The following is a 21,527-nucleotide window of genomic DNA, read 5'->3' as shown; positions in this document are numbered from 1 at the left end:
CACAGTGACTGCACCAGCAGAATAGTGAGTGCAGCTCTGGAGTATAATACAGGAGGTAACTCATGATCAGTAATGTAATGTATGTACACAGTGACTGCACCAGCAGAATAGTGAGTGCAGCTCTGGAGTATAATACAGGATGTAACTCAGGATCAGAAATGTAATGTATGTACACAGTGACTGCACCAGCAGAATAGTGAGTGCAGCTCTGGGGTATAATACAGGATGTAACTCAGGATCAGTAATGTAATGTATGTACACAGTGACTGCACCAGCAGAATAGTGAGTGCAGCTCTGGGGTATAATACAGGATGTAACTCAGGATCAGTAATGTAATGTATGTACACAGTGACTGCACCAGCAGAATAGTGAGTGCAGCTCTGGGGTATAATACAGGATGGCATGAGGTTTTGACTTGTTATATCCCTTTTCAGAGACAACTTCCCCAGCAGCAGGTTCTACTGCAAGAAGCACGATTACGGAAGGAGAAGACAGTGGCTCTGCTGGACAGACAGGTGTCTGAAGTGAAGGTCAGTGCTGGTGAGCGCTGCCCCCGTCATTACCTGCACCATACACCTGTACATATACATCCAGCATCTACACGTCTCCTGGTCTTGTCACCCCTCTCCCATCAGCCGCCCCCTTTTCTCTCTGGTCTGACTTGTATATTTCTCATTACAGGACACAGTTTCCCGCTTTAAGTCCAGTGTGCGGGATCAGCTGAACTCCATGCGCTCGTATCTGGAAATCATGGAGAACTCACTATTTCGAGAAGCTGACAAAGCGGAGATAAACGCCTCCGGAGCCCTGCTGGGAGAACGGAAAAGTTTGGCCCATTATGTGGAGCAGCTCGGTCAGATGGAAGGAGTCCTGAAAGACGTGGAGGAACAGGAGCAGACGGAGTTCCTGAGGGTAATGGTGGCAGGTGGAGCTGATGTTGGGGAGGGTGGGTGGTGGTAGGGAGCAACAACAGCATTAGCCCGGAGTCACACTAGAGAGGAATACGGACGAGTGCTGTGCAAGAAAAATCACACAGCACTCGGACCAATATTAACCTATTGTGCAGCTCCCATCACCGTTTTTTTCTCGGCCGTATTATACGTGCAAGTGAAATTGCAGCATGTTGTGATTTGCAGCGTATATCGGCCGAGTCTCGCCAATGCAAGTCAATGGGTGCGAGAAAAAAAAAAATCGCACACCACACGGACCATCAGTGTGACTTGAGAGAAATACACACCAGTGTCCTTTGAAAAGACGGCAATTAATGTGCCGTGTACAGTAAAATCACAGTGACAGGTTAGATTAGAATAGACAGAATAGATATATACACATAGAATATCTATATATATAACTAGCGGAAGAGCCCGGCGCTGCGCTGCCCGGGCATAGTAACTAACTGTGGTTAGTTATAACAAATTATAATCATCCTCCATCCCATGGTCCAGTGCCCATATACCCATCATACATCCTTCATCTCATAGTCCCATGCCCATATACCCATGATACATATCCTCCATCCCATAGTCCCATGCCCATATACCCATCATACATCCTTCATCTCATAGTCCCATGCCCATATACCCATGATACATATCCTCCATCCCATAGTCCCATGCCCATATACCCATCATACATATCCTCCATCCCATAGTCCCGTGCCCATATACCCATCATACATATCCTCCATCCCATAGTCCCGTGCCCATATACCCATCATACATATCCTCCATCCCATAGTCCCGTGCCCATATACCCATCATACATATCCTCCATCCCATAGTCCCATGCCCATATACCCATCATACATATCCTCCATCCCATAGTCCCGTGCCCATATACCCATCATACATATTCTCCATCCCATAGTCCCGTGCCCATATACCCATCATAAATATCCTCCATCCCATAGTCCCGTGCCCATATACCCATCACACATCCTTCATCTCATAGTCCCATGCCCATATACCCATCATACATATTCTCCATCCCATAGTCCCGTGCCTATATACCCATCATAAATATCCTCCATCCCATAGTCCCGTGCCCATATACCCATCACACATCCTTCATCTCATAGTCCCGTGCCCATATACCCATCATACATATTTGCCATCCCATAGTCGAGTGCCCATATACCCATCACACATCCTCCATTTGCATAGTAGACCCCTATATGACCTCCAGACCCCTCTATTCCCCATACACCACTCTGTCCTCTGTAGACCCCTATATGACCTCCAGACCCCTCTATTCCCCATACACCACTCTATCCTCTGTAGACCCCTATATGACCTCCAGACCCCTCTATTCCCCATACACCACTCTATCCTCTGTAGACCCCTATATGACCTCCAGACCCCTCTATTCCCCACACACCACTCTGTCCTCTGTAGACCCCTATATGACCTCCAGACCCCTCTATTCTCCATACACCACTCTATCCTCTACAGACCCCTATATGACCTCCAGACCCCTCTATTCCCCATACACCACTCTATCCTCTGTAGACCCCTATATGACCTCCAGACACCTCTATTCTCCATACACCACTCTGTCCTCTGTAGACCCCTATATGACCTCCAGACCCCTCTATTCCCCATACACCACTCTATCCTCTGTAGACCCCTATATGACCTCCAGACCCCTCTATTCTCCATACACCACTCTGTCCTCTGTAGACCCCTATATGACCTCCAGACCCCTCTATTCCCCATACACCACTCTGTCCTCTGTAGACCCCTATATGACATCCAGACCCCTCTATTCCCCATACACCACTCTATCCTCTGTAGACCCCTATATGACCTCCAGACCCCTCTATTCCCAATACACCACTCTATCCTCTGTAGACCCCTATATGACCTCCAGACCCCTCTATTCTCCATACACCACTCTATCCTCTACAGACCCCTATATGACCTCCAGACCCCTCTATTCTCCATACACCACTCTATCCTCTGTAGACCCCGATATGACCTCCAGACCCCTCCATTCTCCATGCACCACTCTATCCTCTGTAGACCCCTATATGACCTCCAGACCCCTCTATTCCCCATACACCACTCTATCCTCTGTAGACCCCTATATGACCTCCAGACCCCTCTATTCTCCATACACCACTCTATCCTCTACAGACCCCTATATGACCTCCAGACCCCTCTATTCCCCATACACCACTCTATCCTCTGCAGACCCCTATATGACCTCCAGACCCCTCTATTCCCCATACACCACTCTATCCGCTGTAGGCCCCTATATGACCTCCAGACCCCTCTATTCTCCATACACCACTCTATCCTCTGCAGACCCCTATATGACCTCCAGACCCCTCTATTACCCATACACCACTCTATCCGCTGTAGACCCCTATATGACCTCCAGACCCCTCTATTCTCCATACACCACTCTATCCTCTGCAGACCCCTATATGACCTCCAGACCCCTCTATTCTCCATACACCACTCTATCCTCTGTAGACCCCTATATGACCTCCAGACCCCTCTATTCTCCATACACCACTCTATCCTCTGTAGACCCCGATATGACCTCCAGACCCCTCTATTCTCCATACACCACTCTGTCCTCTGTAGACCCCTATATGACCTCCAGACCCCTCTATTCTCCATGCACCACTCTATCCTCTGTAGACCCCGATATGACCTCCAGACCCCTCCATTCTCCATACACCACTCTATCCTCTGTAGACCCCTATATGACCTCCAGACCCCTCTATTCCCCATACACCACTCTATCCTCTGTAGACCCCTATATGACCTCCAGACCCCTCTATTCCCCATACACCACTCTATCCTCTGTAGACCCCTATATGACCTCCAGACCCCTCTATTCTCCATGCACCACTCTATCCTCTGTAGACCCCTATATGACCTCCAGACCCCTCTATTCTCCATGCACCACTCTATCCTCTGCAGAACCCTATATGACCTCCAGACCCCTCCATTCTCCATACACCACTCTATCCTCTGTAGACCCCTATATGACCTCCAGACCCCTCTAATCTCCATACACCAATCTGTCCTCTGTAGACCCCTATATGACCTCCAGACCCCTCTATTCCCCATACACCACTCTGTCCTCTGCAGACCCCTATATGACCTCCTGACCCCTCTATTCTCCATGCACCACTCTGTCCTCTGTAGACCCCTATATGACCTCCAGACCCCTCTATTCTCCATGCACCACTCTATCTGCTGTAGACCCCTATATGACCTCCAGACCCCTCTATTCCCCATACACCACTCTATCTGCTGTAGACCCCTATATGACCTCCAGACCCCTCTCTTCTCCATACACCACTCTGTCCTCTGCAGACCCCTATATGACATCCAGACCGCTCCATTCTCCATGCACCACTCTGTCCTCTGTAGACCCCTATATGACCTCCAGACCCCTCCATTCTCCATACACCACTCTGTCCTCTGTAGACCCCTATATGACATCCAGACCCCTCTATTCCCCATACACCACTCTGTCCTCTGTAGACCCCTATATGACCTCCAGACCCCTCTATTCCCCATACACCACTCTATCCTCTGTAGACCCTTATATGACATCCAGACCTCTCCATTCTCCATACACCACTCTGTCCTCTGTAGACCCCTATATGACCTCCAGACCCCTCTATTCCCCATACACCACTCTATCCTCTGTAGACCCCTATATGACATCCAGACCCCTCTATTCTCCATACACCACTCTGTCCTCTGCAGACCCCTATATGACCTCCAGACCCCTCTATTCTCCATACACCACTCTGTCCTCTGTAGACCCCTATATGACCTCCTGACCCCTCTATTCCCCATACACCACTCTATCCTCTGTAGACCCCTATATGACCTCCAGACCCCTCTATTCCCCATACACCACTCTGTCCTCTGTAGACCCCTATATGACCTCCTGACCCCTCTATTCCCCATACACCACTCTGTCCCCTGTAGACCCCTATATGACCTCCAGACCCCTCTATTCCCCATACACCACTCTATCCTCTGTAGACCCCTATATGACCTCCAGACCCCTCTATTCCCCATACACCACTCTATCCTCTGTAGACCCCTATATGACCTCCAGACCACTCCATTCCCCATACACCACTCTGTCCTCTGTAGACCCCTATATGACCTCCTGACCCCTCTATTCCCCATACACCACTCTATCCTCTGTAGACCCCTATATGACCTCCAGACCCCTCTATTCCCCATACACCACTCTATCCTCTGCAGACCCCTATATGACCTCCAGACCCCTCTATTCTCCATACACCACTCTGTCCTCTGTAGACCCCTATATGACCTCCTGACCCCTCTATTCCCCATACACCACTCTATCCTCTGTAGACCCCTATATGACCTCCAGACCCCTCTATTCTCCATACACCACTCTATCCTCTGTAGACCCCTATATGACCTCCAGACCCCTCTATTCCCCATACACCACTCTGTCCTCTGTAGACCCCTATATGACCTCCAGACCCCTCTATTCTCCATACACCACTCTGTCCTCTGTAGACCCCTATATGACCTCCAGACCCCTCTATTCTCCATACACCACTCTATCTGCTGTAGACCCCTATATGACCTCCAGACCCCTCTATTCTCCATACACCACTCTGTCCTCTGTAGACCCCTATATGACCTCCAGACCCCTCTATTCTCCATACACCACTCTATCCTCTTTAGACCCCTATATGACCTGCAGACCCCTCTATTCCCCATACACCACTCTGTCCTCTGTAGACCCCTATTTGACCTCCAGACCCCTCTATTCCCCATACACCACTCTATCCTCTGCAGACCCCTATATGACCTCCAGACCCCTCTATTCTCCATACACCACTCTATCCTCTGTAGACTCCTATATGACCTCCAGACCCCTCTATTCTCCATACACCACTCTGTCCCCTGTAGACCCCTATATGACCTCCTGACCTCTCTTTTCTCCATACACCACTCTGTCCCCTGTAGACCCTTATATGACCTCCTGACCCCTCTATTCCCCATAAAACCAGGGGAAGAGTCTTGAGGAGATCATTTGCATATTCCCAGTGCCTTCTGGGATAAGTGAAGAGTCTCCGCGAGCTCAACGATCACTGGGTTTTGGCCGTTGCAGAATTTTGGCTCATCTTTCATCGTTTTTAAGAAATCTCAAGATGGAAGAGGCCAGGAGCCATTTGAGCTGCATTTCTTGCTACATGTTCACAGATTTACCAGTGGAAAAGCCAAACTTCACATGCCACAAATGCAAGCTTGTGTCCCTGTTGGAGGAAAAGTTGCAAAATCTCGAAGAGAGGTTAGCTACGTTGAAGATCATTAAGGAAGGTGAAGAGTTCTTGGACAGAGCAGAATTATCTCTTCATGTTACAGAAAGAGAAGAAATTCGAAGTGCACCTGAAGAAACAGAGGAATGGAGACATGTGACCCAGAGAAGCAGGAGGATCAGGAGGCAGTCAGCACCCATACTGCTCAGGAACCAGTACCAGGCTCTCACGCAGGAAAACGATGAAGAAATACATCAGGATAAGACTTTGCCAACAAACAGCAACCTTGTACGCCTTCAGAGTCCTCCTGGATGGAGAAAGAAAAATGTTGTGAAGAAGAAACGGAGAGTGGTGGTCATGGGGGATTCCCTGTTGAGAGGAACAGAGGCCGCTATCTGCAGACCGGATATAACTTCAAGAGAAATGTGCTGTCTTCCAGGTGCAAAAATTAAAGATGTGTCTGACAGGATATCAGGACTCTTCAGACCTACAGATGACTACCCATTCCTGCTACTACATGTGGGGACAAATGACACCGCAAGAAACGACCTGGAAACCATCTGCAGAGACTTTGAAGACTTAGGCAAGAAAGTGAAAGAACTGGGAGCGCAGGTGGTCTTCTCTTCCATCCTCCCAGTGGATGGCCATGGAACAAGGAGGTGGAATAAGATTCTGCAGGTGAACAACTGGCTACGTCGATGGTGCCGTCAGCAACGATTTGGATTTCTGGATCACGGAGTGAACTACTTATACGATGGACTACTTGCTAGAGATGGGGTGCACCTTACGAAGACTGGAAAGCATGTATTTGGAAGTCGCCTTGCTACACTTGTAAGGAGAGCTTTAAACTAGAACAACATGGGAAGGGAAGCAAAAGACCAGAAAAAGCCATACACCTGACAAATGCTATTGAGAACTCTGCTATTAGAAGTGGAAAGGAAGAACAAAGACAAAAGAATATAATTAATAAAAATATTGGAGAAAGAGAAACCAATCACAAACTAAAATGTTTCTATACTAATGCACAAAGCATGGGCAACAAACAAGGAGAATTGGAACTACTAACACAGGAAAAGAAATATGATGTCATTGGAATCACTGAAACTTGGTGGGACGATACACATGATTGGAATACAAGACTAGAAGGATACAACTTATTTGTGAGAAACAGACTTGATAAACGAGGAGGAGGTGTCGCAATGTATGTTAGAAACGCGTATATCTGCACAGAGATTGAAGCTTCAGAGACTGGGAGTTCTGTGGAAACTGTTTGGGTAAGAATACAAGGACAGAACAATGGAAAGGACACCATTGTAGGCATTTACTACAGGCCGCCTGTGCAAGCTGAAGATATGGATGAACTCTTTATGCATCAAATGGCCGAGTTCTCCAAAAAATATGACATAGTTGTCATGGGAGATTTCAACTATCCAGACATTTGTTGGGAATCTCTCTTAGGCAAAACTAACAGGTCAAGGAAATTCTTATCCTCTCTTGCTGACAACTTTATCTTCCAAAAGGTAGGGAAGAAAACAAGGGGAACTGCTACCTTGGATCTAATCCTTATAAACAGGGAGGAAATGGTTGAGGAGGTAAAAGTGGCTGGGACCCTAGGAGGTAGCGACCATGCTATTTTAGAATTTTGGATAACTAGAGGCGGAAGACCTGTGAAGACTCAGATGTCAAGGTTAGATTTCAGAAAGGCAGATTTTAAGGGATTCAGAAAGAGAATTGGAGGGATCCAATGGCTGGATATCCTTAAAGACAAAAATGTCGAGGAAGGATGGGAAATCTTGAAAAATGAAATTCTCAAAGCACAGTTGTTAACAATTCCGAAAAGAGGGAAGAATAGGAAGCATTTAAGGAAACCAGGATGGATGAACACAGAACTTAAGCACATGCTAAAAAGGAAGAAAAAAATGTTTATAAAATGGAAAGAGGGAGGCATATCTAAAGAAGAATATAATGCTGTCTGCAGAACCTGCAGCGCACAAATCAGATTATCTAAAGCTGAAAATGAATTGAGGCTTGCAAGAGATGTCAAAAGCAATAATAAAGGATTTTGGGGATATGTCAAAAGTAAAAGAAAAGTCAAAGATGCTATAGGATTTTTACAGGATGAAAATGATGAAATGGTAAGACAGGATGTTGAGAAGGCTGAACTTTTAAATTCCTATTTTGCATCTGTTTTCTCTCAGAAAGGAAATGTAACATCAACTGTTATTCACTGTCCAATTAAGGGAATAGAAGAATCCAGGATATCTATAAACAGAAAGATAGTGAGGAAACACTTAGCTAACCTAAATGAATTCAAGTCTCCAGGTCCAGATGAATTACACCCCAGAGTACTGAAGGAGATAGCAGAAGAAATTTTTGAACCCCTCTCCATAATCTTTGAAAATTCTTGGAGAACAGGAGAAGTGCCAGAAGACTGGAGAAGAGCAAATGTTGTTCCTATCTTCAAAAAGGGGAAGAAGGTGGACCCAGGCAACTATAGGCCGGTGAGTCTGACTTCTATACCAGGAAAGATCTTTGAACAAATTATTAAACAACATGTATGTCAATACCTGGATAAGAATGAAGTGATTAAACAGAGTCAGCATGGGTTTGTAACTAATAAGTCATGTCAGACTAACTTAATTTCCTTCTATGACGGTATCACTGATTGGGTGGATCAAGGAAATGCTGTAGATATAGTATATCTTGACTTCAGCAAAGCATTTGACAAAGTCTCTCATACAATCCTTATTGAAAAAATGACTAATTATGGAATGGACAAGGCAACTGTTAGGTGGATTCATAACTGGCTTAGTGATCGGACCCAAAGAGTGGTCGTAAATGGCTGCACATCCAGTTGGAAGAATGTCTCAAGTGGGGTACCACAGGGCTCTGTCCTGGGCCCTGTATTGTTCAACATCTTTATCAACGATTTAGATGAAGGAATTGAGGGTAAACTGATTAAATTTGCTGATGACACAAAGCTAGGAGGGATAGCTAATACTAGAGAAGAGAGAGAGAGGATTCAAAAAGATTTAAATAAACTGGAGAAGTGGGCAGCAACTAACAGAATGGTTTTTAACAGGGAGAAATGCAAAGTACTACATCTGGGCAATAAAAATGAAAAAAGCATATATAGAATGGGAGGAATAGGGCTAAGAGACAGCACATGTGAAAAAGACTTGGGTATACTAATAGATCACAGACTGAATATGAGTCAGCAGTGTGATGCAGCAGCAAAAAAGGCAAATGCAATTCTAGGATGTATTAACAGAAGCATACAGTCTAGATCACGTGAAGTCATTATTTCCCTCTACTCCTCTTTGGTCAGACCTCATCTGGAATATTGTGTCCAGTTTTGGGCACCACATTTTAAAAAAGACATCAACAAACTGGAGCAAGTTCAGAAAAGAGCGACCAGAATGGTGACCGGTCTGCAAACCCTGTCTTATGAGGAAAGGTTGCAGGATTTGGGAATGTTTAGTTTGCAAAAGAGAAGACTGAGAGGAGACTTAATAGCTGTCTACAAATATCTAAAGGGCTGTCACATTGTAGAAGGATCAACTTTATTCTCATTTGCACAAGGAAAGACTAGAAGCAATGGGATGAAACTGAATGGGAGGAGACACAGATTAGATATTAGAAAAAACTTTTTGACAGTTAGAGTGATCAATGAGTGGAACAGGCTGCCACGAGAAGTGGTGATTTCTCCTTCAATGGAAGTCTTCAAGCAGAGGCTGGACAGACATCTGACGGGGATGATTTAGCGAATCCTGCTTTGAGCAGGGGGTTGGACCAGATGGCCCAGGAGGTCCCTTCCAACTCTACGATTCTATGATTCTATGATTCTATTCTCCATGCACCACTCTGTCCTCTGTAGACCCCTATATGACCTCCAGACCCCTCTATTCCCCATACACCACTCTATCCTCTGCAGACCCCTATATGACCTCCAGACCCCTCCATTCTCCATGCACCACTCTATCCTCTGTAGACCCCTATATGACCTCCAGACCCCTCTATTCCCCATACACCACTCTATCCGCTGTAGACCCCTATATGACCTCCAGACCCCTCTATTCTCCATGCACCACTCTGTCCTCTGTAGACCCCTATATGACCTCCAGACCCCTCTATTCCCCATACACCACTCTGTCCTCTGTAGACCCCTATATGACCTCCAGACCCCTCTATTCCCCATACACCACTCTGTCCTCTGTAGACCCCTATAAGACCTCCAGACCCCTCCATTCTCCATGCACCACTCTATCCTCTGTAGACCCCTATATGACCTCCAGACCCCTCTATTCTCCATACATGACTCTGTCCTCTGTAGACCCCTATATGACCTCCAGACCCCTCTATTCTCCATACACCACTCTATCCGCTGTAGACCCCTATATGACCTCCAGACCCCTCTATTCTCCATGCACCACTCTGTCCTCTGTAGACCCCTATATGACCTCCAGACCCCTCTATTCCCCATACACCACTCTGTCCTCTGTAGACCCCTATATGACCTCCAGACCCCTCTATTCTCCATGCACCACTCTGTCCTCTGTAGACCCCTATATGACCTCCAGACCCCTCTATTCTCCATGCACCACTCTGTCCTCTGTAGACCCCTATTTGACCTCCAGACCCCTCTATTCCCCATACACCACTCTGTCCTCTGCAGACCCCTATATGACCTCCAGACCCCTCTATTCTCCATACACCACTCTATCCTCTGTAGACCCCTATATGACCTCCTGACCCCTCTATTCTCCATGCACCACTCTGTCCTCTGCAGACCCCTATATGACTTCCAGACCCCTCTATTCTCCATACACCACTCTATCCTCTGTAGACCCCTATATGACCTCCAGACCCCTCTATTCTCCATGCACCACTCTGTCCTCTGCAGACCCCTATATGACCTCCAGACCCCTCTATTCTCCATACACCACTCTATCCTCTGTAGACCCCTATATGACCTCCAGACCCCTCTATTCTCCATACACCACTCTATCCGCTGTAGACCCCTATATGACCTCCTGACCCCTCTATTCTCCATGCACCACTCTGTCCTCTGTAGACCCCTATATGACCTCCAGACCCCTCTATTCTCCATACACCACTCTGTCCTCTACAGACCCCTATATGACCTCCAGACCCCTCTATTCTCCATACACCACTCTGTCCTCTGTAGACCCCTATATGACCTCCAGACCCCTCCATTCTCCATGAGCCACTCTATCCTCTGTAGACCCCTATATGACCTCCAGACCCCTCTATTCTCCATACACCACTCTGTCCTCTGTAGACCCCTATATGACCTCCAGACCCCTCTCTTCTCCATGCACCACTCTGTCCTCTGTAGACCCCTATATGACATCCAGACCCCTCCATTCTCCATGCACCACTCTGTCCTCTGTAGACCCCTATATGACCTCCAGACCCCTCTATTCCCCATACACCACTCTGTCCTCTGTAGACCCCTATATGACCTCCAGACCCCTCTATTCTCCATACACCACTCTGTCCTCTGCAGACCCCTATATGACCTCCAGACCCCTCTATTCCCCATACACCACTCTATCCTCTGTAGACCCCTATATGACCTCCAGACCCCTCTCTTCTCCATGCACAACTCTGTCCTCTGTAGACCCCTATATAACATCCAGACCCCTCCATTCTCCATGCACCACGCTGTCCTCTGCAGACCCCTATATGACCTCCAGACCCCTCTATTCTCCATACACCACTCTATCCTCTGCAGACCCCTATATGACCTCCAGACCCCTCTATTCTCCATACACCACTCTATCCTCTGTAGACCCCTATATGACCTCCAGACCCCTCTATTCCCCATACACCACTCTATCCTCTGTAGACCCCTATTTGACCTCCAGACCCCTCTATTCCCCATACACCACTCTGTCCTCTGCAGACCCCTATATGACCTCCAGACCCCTCTATTCCCCATACACCACTCTATCCTCTGCAGACCCCTATATGACCTCCAGACCCCTCTATTCTCCATACACCACTCTGTCCTCTGTAGACCCCTATATGACCTCCAGACCCCTCTATTCTCCATACACCACTCTATCCTCTGCAGACCCCTATATGACCTCCAGACCCCTCTATTCCCCATACACCACTCTGTCCTCTGTAGACCCCTATTTGACCTCCAGACCCCTCTATTCCCCATACACCACTCTGTCCTCTGCAGACCCCTATTTGACCTCCAGACCCCTCTATTCCCCATACACCACTCTGTCCTCTGCAGACCCCTATTTGACCTCCAGACCCCTCTATTCCCCATACACCACTCTGTCCTCTGTAGACCCCTATTTGACCTCCAGACCCCTCTATTCCCCATACACCACTCTGTCCTCTGCAGACCCCTATTTGACCTCCAGACCCCTCTATTCCCCATACACCACTCTATCCTCTGCAGACCCCTATATGACCTCCAGACCCCTCTATTCTCCATACACCACTCTATCCTCTGTAGACCCCTATATGACCTCCAGACCCCTCTATTCTCCATACACCACTCTGTCCTCTGTAGACCCCTATTTGACCTCCAGACCCCTCTATTCCCCATACACCACTCTGTCCTCTGTAGACCCCTATTTGACCTCCAGACCCCTCTATTCCCCATACACCACTCTATCCTCTGCAGACCCCTATATGACCTCCAGACCCCTCTATTCTCCATACACCACTCTATCCTCTGTAGACCCCTATATGACCTCCAGACCCCTCTATTCTCCATACACCACTCTGTCCTCTGCAGACCCTTATATGACCTCCAGACCCCTCTATTCTCCATACACCACTCTATCCTCTGTAGACCCCTATATGACCTCCAGACCCCTCTATTCCCCATACACCACTCTATCCTCTGTAGACCCCTATTTGACCTCCAGACCCCTCTATTCCCCATACACCACTCTGTCCTCTGTAGACCCCTATATGACCTCCAGACCCCTCTATTCTCCATACACCACTCTGTCCTCTGTAGACCCCTATATGACCTCCAGACCCCTCTATTCCCCATACACCACTCTATCCTCTGCAGACCCCTATATGACCTCCAGACCCCTCTATTCTCCATACACCACTCTATCCTCTGTAGACCCCTATATGACCTCCAGACCCCTCTATTCTCCATACACCACTCTGTCCTCTGCAGACCCCTATATGACCTCCAGACCCCTCTATTCTCCATACACCACTCTATCCTCTGTAGACCCCTATATGACCTCCAGACCCCTCTATTCTCCATACACCACTCTATCCTCTGTAGACCCCTATATGACCTACAGACCCCTCTATTCCCCATACACCACTCTATCCTCTGTAGACCCCTATTTGACCTCCAGACCCCTCTATTCCCCATACACCACTCTGTCCTCTGCAGACCCCTATATGACCTCCAGACCCCTCTATTCTCCATATACCACTCTATCCTCTGCAGACCCCTATATGACCTCCAGACCCCTCTATTCTCCATACACCACTCTATCCTCTGTAGACCCCTATTTGACCTCCAGACCCCTCTATTCCCCATACAGCACTCTATCCTCTGTAGACCCCTATATGACCTCCAGACCCCTCTATTCCCAATACAACACTCTATCCTCTGTAGACCCCTATATGACCTCCAGACCCCTCTATTCTCCATACACCACTCTATCCTCTGTAGACCCCTATATGACCTCCAGACCCCTCTATTCTCCATATACCACTCTATCCTCTGTAGACCCCTATATGACCTCCAGACCCCTCTATTCTCTATACACCACTCTATCCTCTGCAGACCCCTATATGACCTCCAGACCCCTCTATTCTCCATATACCACTCTATCCTCTGCAGACCCCTATATGACCTCCAGACCCCTCTATTCTCCATACACCACTCTATCCTCTGTAGACCCCTATTTGACCTCCAGACCCCTCTATTCTCCATACACCACTCTGTCCTCTGTAGACCCCTATATGACCTCCAGGCCCCTCTATTCTCCATAGACCACTCTGTCCTCTGCAGACCCCTATATGACCTCCAGACCCCTCTATTCTCCATACACCACTCTATCCTCTGTAGACCCCTATATGACCTCCAGACCCCTCTATTCCCCATACACCACTCTATCCTCTGTAGACCCCTATATGACCTCCAGACCCCTCTATTCCCCATACACCACTCTATCCTCTGTAGACCCCTATATGACCTCCAGACCCCTCTATTCTCCATACACCACTCTATCCTCTGTAGACCCCTATATGACCTCCAGACCCCTCTATTCCCCATACACCACTCTATCCTCTGTAGACCCCTATTTGACCTCCAGACCCCTCTATTCCCCATACACCACTCTGTCCTCTGTAGACCCCTATATGACCTCCAGACCCCTCTATTCTCCATACACCACTCTGCCCTCTGTAGACCCCTATTTGACCTCCAGACCCCTCTATTCCCCATACACCACTCTGTCCTCTGTAGACCCCTATTTGACCTCCAGACCCCTCTATTCCCCATACACCACTCTGTCCTCTGTAGACCCCTATATGACCTCCTGACCCCTCTATTCCCCATACACCACTCTGTCCTCTGTAGACCCCTATATGACCTCCAGACCCCTCTATTCTCCATACACCACTCTATCCTCTGCAGACCCCTATATGACCTCCAGATCCCTCTATTCTCCATACACCACTCTATCCTCTGTAGACCCCTATATGACCTCCAGACCCCTCTATTCTCCATACACCACTCTATCCTCTGTAGACCCCTATATGACCTCCAGACCCCTCTATTCCCCATACACCACTCTGTCCTCTGTAGACCCCTATTTGACCTCCAGACCCCTCTATTCCCCATACACCACTCTGTCCTCTGCAGACCCCTATATGACCTCCAGACCCCTCTATTCTCCATACACCACTCTGTCCTCTGTAGACCCCTATTTGACCTCCAGACCCCTCTATTCCCCATACACCACTCTGTCCTCTGCAGACCCCTATATGACCTCCAGACCCCTCTATTCTCCATACACCACTCTATCCTCTGCAGACCCCTATATGACCTCCAGACCCCTCTATTCTCCATACACCACTCTATCCTCTGTAGACCCCTATATGACCTCCAGACCCCTCTATTCTCCATACACCACTCTATCCTCTGCAGACCCCTATATGACCTCCAGACCCCTCTATTCCCCATACACCACTCTGTCCTCTGTAGACCGCTATTTGACCTCCAGACCCCTCTATTCCCCATACACCACTCTGTCCTCTGCAGACCCCTATATGACCTCCAGACCCCTCTATTCTCCATACACCACTCTATCCTCTGTAGACCCCTATATGACCTCCAGACCCCTCTATTCTCCATACACCACTCTGTCCTCTGCAGACCCTTATATGACCTCCAGACCCCTCTATTCTCTATACACCACTCTATCCTCTGTAGACCCCTATATGACCTCCAGACCCCTCTATTCCCCATACACCACTCTATCCTCTGTAGACCCCTATTTGACCTCCAGACCCCTCTATTCCCCATACACCACTCTGTCCTCTGCAGACCCCTATATGACCTCCAGACCCCTCTATTCCCCTTACACCACTCTATCCTCTGCAGACCCCTATATGACCTCCAGACCCCTCTATTCCCCATACACCATTCTTTCCTCTGTAGACCCCTATTTGACCTCCAGACCCCTCTATTCCCCATACACCACTCTATCCTCTGTAGACCCCTATTTGACCTCCAGACCCCTCTATTCCCCATACACCACTCTATCCTCTGTAGACCCCTATATGACCTCCAGACCCCTCTATTCCCCATACACCACTCTATCCTCTGTAGACCCCTATTTGACCTCCAGACCCCTCTATTCCCCATACACCACTCTGTCCTCTGCAGACCCCTATATGACCTCCAGAGCCCTCTATTCTACATATACCACTCTATCCTCTGCAGACCCCTATATGACCTCCAGACCCCTCTATTCTCCATACACCACTCTGTCCTCTGCAGACCCCTATATGACCTCCAGAGCCCTCTATTCTACATACACCACTCTATCCTCTGTAGACCCCTATATGACCTCCAGACCCCTCTATTCTCCATACACCACTCTATCCTCTGCAGACCCCTATATGACCTCCAGACCCCTCTATTCCCCATACACCACTCTGTCCTCTGTAGACCGCTATTTGACCTCCAGACCCCTCTATTCCCCATACACCACTCTGTCCTCTGCAGACCCCTATATGACCTCCAGACCCCTCTATTCTCCATACACCACTCTATCCTCTGTAGACCCCTATATGACCTCCAGACCCCTCTATTCTCCATACACCACTCTGTCCTCTGCAGACCCTTATATGACCTCCAGACCCCTCTATTCTCTATACACCACTCTATCCTCTGTAGACCCCTATATGACCTCCAGACCCCTCTATTCCCCATACACCACTCTATCCTCTGTAGACCCCTATTTGACCTCCAGACCCCTCTATTCCCCATACACCACTCTGTCCTCTGCAGACCCCTATATGACCTCCAGACCCCTCTATTCCCCTTACACCACTCTATCCTCTGCAGACCCCTATATGACCTCCAGACCCCTCTATTCCCCATACACCATTCTTTCCTCTGTAGACCCCTATTTGACCTCCAGACCCCTCTATTCCCCATACACCACTCTATCCTCTGTAGACCCCTATTTGACCTCCAGACCCCTCTATTCCCCATACACCACTCTATCCTCTGTAGACCCCTATATGACCTCCAGACCCCTCTATTCCCCATACACCACTCTATCCTCTGTAGACCCCTATTTGACCTCCAGACCCCTCTATTCCCCATACACCACTCTGTCCTCTGCAGACCCCTATATGACCTCCAGAGCCCTCTATTCTACATATACCACTCTATCCTCTGCAGACCCCTATATGACCTCCAGACCCCTCTATTCTCCATACACCACTCTGTCCTCTGCAGACCCCTATATGACCTCCAGTCCCCTCTATTCTCCATACACCACTCTATCCTCTGCAGACCCCTATATGACCTCCAGACCCCTCTATTCCCCATACACCACTGTCCTCTGTAGACCCCTATATGACCTCCAGACCCCTCTATTCTCCATACACCACTCTGTCCTCTGTAGACCCCTATTTGACCTCCAGACCCCTCTATTCCCCATACACCACTCTGTCCTCTGTAGACCCCTATTTGACCTCCAGACCCCTCTATTCCCCATACACCACTCTATCCTCTGCAGACCCCTATATGACCTCCAGACCCCTCTATTCTCCATACACCACTCTATCCTCTGTAGACCCCTATATGACCTCCAGACCCCTCTATTCTCCATACACCACTCTATCCTCTGTAGACCCCTATATGACCTCCAGACCCCTCTATTCCCCATACACCACTCTGTCTTCTGTAGACCCCTATTTGACCTCCAGACCCCTCTATTCCCCATACACCACTCTGTCCTCTGCAGACCCCTATATGACCTCCAGACCCCTCTATTCTCCATACACCACTCTGTCCTCTGCAGACCCCTATATGACCTCCAGACCCCTCTATTCTCCATACACCACTCTGTCCTCTGTAGACCCCTATTTGACCTCCAGACCCCTCTATTCCCCATACACCACTCTGTCCTCTGTAGACCCCTATTTGACCTCCAGACCCCTCTATTCCCCATACACCACTCTGTCCTCTGTAGACCCCTATATGACCTCCAGACCCCTCTATTCTCCATACACCACTCTATCCTCTGCAGACCCCTATATGACCTCCAGACCCCTCTATTCTCCATACACCACTCTATCCTCTGCAGACCCCTATATGACCTCCAGACCCCTCTATTCTCCATACACTACTCTATCCTCTGCAGACCCCTATATGACCTCCAGACCCCTATATTCTCCATACACCACTCTATCCTCTGTAGACCCCTATTTGACCTCCAGACCCCTCTATTCCCCATACACCACTCTGTCCTCTACAGACCCCTATATGACCTCCAGACCCCTCTATTCTCCATACACCACTCTATCCTCTGTAGACCCCTATTTGACCTCCAGACCCCTCTATTCTCCATACACCACTCTGCCCTCTGTAGACCCCTATATGACCTCCAGACCCCTCTATTCCCCATACACCACTCTATCCTCTGTAGACCCCTATTTGACCTCCAGACCCCTCTATTCCCCATACACCACTCTGTCCTCTGCAGACCCCTATATGACCTCCAGACCCCTCTATTCCCCATACACCACTCTATCCTCTGCAGACCCCTATATGACCTCCAGACCCCTCTATTCTCCATACACCACTCTATCCTCTGTATACCCCTATATGACCTCCAGACCCCTCTATTCTCCATACACCACTCTATCCTCTGCAGACCCCTATATGACCTCCAGACCCCTCTATTCCCCATACACCACTCTGTCCTCTGTAGACCCCTATTTGACCTCCAGACCCCTCTATTCCCCATACACCACTCTGTCCTCTGCAGACCCCTATTTGACCTCCAGACCCCTCTATTCCCCATACACCACTCTATCCTCTGTAGACCCCTATTTGACCTCCAGACCCCTCTATTCCCCATACACCACTCTGTCCTCTGCAGACCCCTATTTGACCTCCAGACCCCTCTATTCCCCATACACCACTCTGTCCTCTGCAGACCCATATTTGACCTCCAGACCCCTCTATTCCCCATACACCACTCTGTCCTCTGCAGACCCCTATTTGACCTCCAGACCCCTCTATTCCCCATACACCACTCTATCCTCTGCAGACCCCTATATGACCTCCAGACCCCTCTATTCTCCATACACCACTCTATCCTCTGCAGACCCCTATATGACCTCCAGACCCCTCTATTCTCCATACACCACTCTATCCTCTGTAGACCCCTATATGACCTCCAGACCCCTCTATTCTCCATACACCACTCTATCCTCTGTAGACCCCTATATGACCTCCAGACCCCTCTATTCTCCATACACCACTCTGTCCTCTGCAGACCTTTATATGACCTCCAGACCCCTCTATTCTCTATACACCACTCTGTCCTCTGCAGACCCCTATATGACCTCCAGACCCCTCTATTCTCCATACACCACTCTATCCTCTGCAGACCCCTATATGACCTCCAGACCCCTCTATTCTCCATACACCACTCTGTCCTCTGTAGACCCCTATATGACCTCCAGACCCCTCTATTCTCCATACACCACTCTATCCTCTGCAGACCCCTATATGACCTCCAGACCCCTCTATTCTCCATACACCACTCTATCCTCTGTAGACCCCTATATGACCTCCAGACCCCTCTATTCTCCATACACCACTCTGTCCTCTGCAGACCTTTATATGACCTCCAGACCCCTCTATTCTCTATACACCACTCTGTCCTCTGCAGACCCCTATATGACCTCCAGACCCCTCTATTCTCCATACACCACTCTGTCCTCTGTAGACCCCTATATGACCTCCAGACCCCTCTATTCTCCATACACCACTCTGTCCTCTGTAGACCCCTATATGACCTCCAGACCCCTCTATTCTCCATACACCACTCTATCCTCTGTAGACCCCTATATGACCTCCAGACCCCTCTATTCTCCATACACCACTCTGTCCTCTGCAGACCCCTATATGACCTCCAGACCCCTCTATTCTCCATACACCACTCTATCCTCTGCAGACCCCTATATGACCTCCAGACCCCTCTATTCTCCATACACCACTCTGTCCTCTGTAGACCCCTATATGACCTCCAGACCCCTCTATTCTCCATACACCACTCTATCCTCTGCAGACCCCTATATGACCTCCAGACCCCTCTATTCCCCATACACCACTCTGTCCTCTGTAGACCCCTATATGACCTCCAGACCCCTCTATTCTCCATACACCACTCTATCCTCTGCAGACCCCTATATGACCTCCAGACCCCTCTATTCTCCATACACCACTCTGCCCTCTGTAGACCCCTATTTGACCTCCAGACCCCTCTATTCCCCATACACCACTCTGTCCTCTGTAGACCCCTATTTGACCTCCAGACCCCTCTATTCCCCATACACCACTCTGTCCTCTGTAGACCCCTATATGACCTCCTGACCCCTCTATTCCCCATACACCACTCTGTCCTCTGTAGACCCCTATATGACCTCCAGACCCCTCTATTCTCCATACACCACTCTATCCTCTGCAGACCCCTATATGACCTCCAGACCCCTCTATTCTCCATACACCACTCTGTCCTCTGCAGACCCTTATATGACCTCCAGACCCCTCTATTCTCTATACACCACTCTATCCTCTGTAGACCCCTATATGACCTCCAGACCCCTCTATTCTCCATACACCACTCTATCCTCTGCAGACCCCTATATGACCTCCAGACCCCTCTATTCTCCATACACCACTCTGTCCTCTGCAGACCCTTATATGACCTCCAGACCCCTCTATTCTCTATACACCACTCTATCCTCTGTAGACCCCTATTTGACCTCCAGACCCCTCTATTCCCCATACACCACTCTGTCCTCTGCAGACCCCTATATGACCTCCAGACCCCTCTATTCCCCATACACCACTCTGTCCTCTGCAGACCCCTATATGACCTCCAGACCCCTCTATTCTCCATACACCACTCTATCCTCTGTAGACCCCTATATGACCTCCAGACCCCTCTATTCTCCATACACCACTCTGTCCTCTGCAGACCCCTATATGACCTCCAGACCCCTCTATTCTCCATACACCACTCTATCCTCTGTAGACCCCTATATGACCTCCAGACCCCTCTATTCTCCATACACCACTCTATCCTCTGTAGACCCCTATATGACCTCCAGACCCCTCTATTCCCCATACACCACTCTGTCCTCTGTAGACCCCTATTTGACCTCCAGACCCCTCTATTCCCCATACAACACTCTATCCTCTGTAGACCCCTATATGACCTCCAGACCCCTCTATTCTCCATACACCACTCTATCCTCTGTAGACCCCTATATGACCTCCAGACCCCTCTATTCTCCATACACCACTCTGTCCTCTGCAGACCCCTATATGACCTCCAGACCCCTCTATTCTCCATACACCACTCTGTCCTCTGCAGACCCCTATATGACCTCCAGACCCCTCTATTCCCCATACACCACTCTATCCTCTGCAGACCCCTATATGACCTCCAGACCCCTCTATTCT

General features: G+C 48.9%; 1 protein-coding gene across 4 annotated transcripts in view; it reads left to right on the top strand.

Annotated features, from left to right (window-relative positions):
• TRIM72 (tripartite motif containing 72) overlaps positions 1 to 21,527 on the top strand; it is a 151,434-nt gene that overhangs the window by 92,011 nt on the left and 37,896 nt on the right. For all 4 annotated transcript variants that reach the window (XM_073547435.1, XM_073547432.1, XM_073547434.1 and 1 more), the window contains 2 exons: positions 435 to 530; positions 682 to 912. In XM_073547435.1, coding sequence (XP_073403536.1) covers positions 435 to 530; positions 682 to 912 — 327 coding nt within the window. The remainder of the gene's footprint in view (positions 1 to 434; positions 531 to 681; positions 913 to 21,527) is intronic.

The sequence above is a fragment of the Dendrobates tinctorius genome, unplaced genomic scaffold (genome assembly GCF_039654945.1).
Source record: "Dendrobates tinctorius isolate UK_male_01 unplaced genomic scaffold, ASM3965494v1 ptg000152l, whole genome shotgun sequence".
Taxonomy (NCBI): Eukaryota; Metazoa; Chordata; class Amphibia; order Anura; family Dendrobatidae; genus Dendrobates; species Dendrobates tinctorius.
The sequence above is the reverse complement of the archived record's forward strand: the minus strand, read 5'-3'. Positions and strand labels throughout refer to the sequence as shown.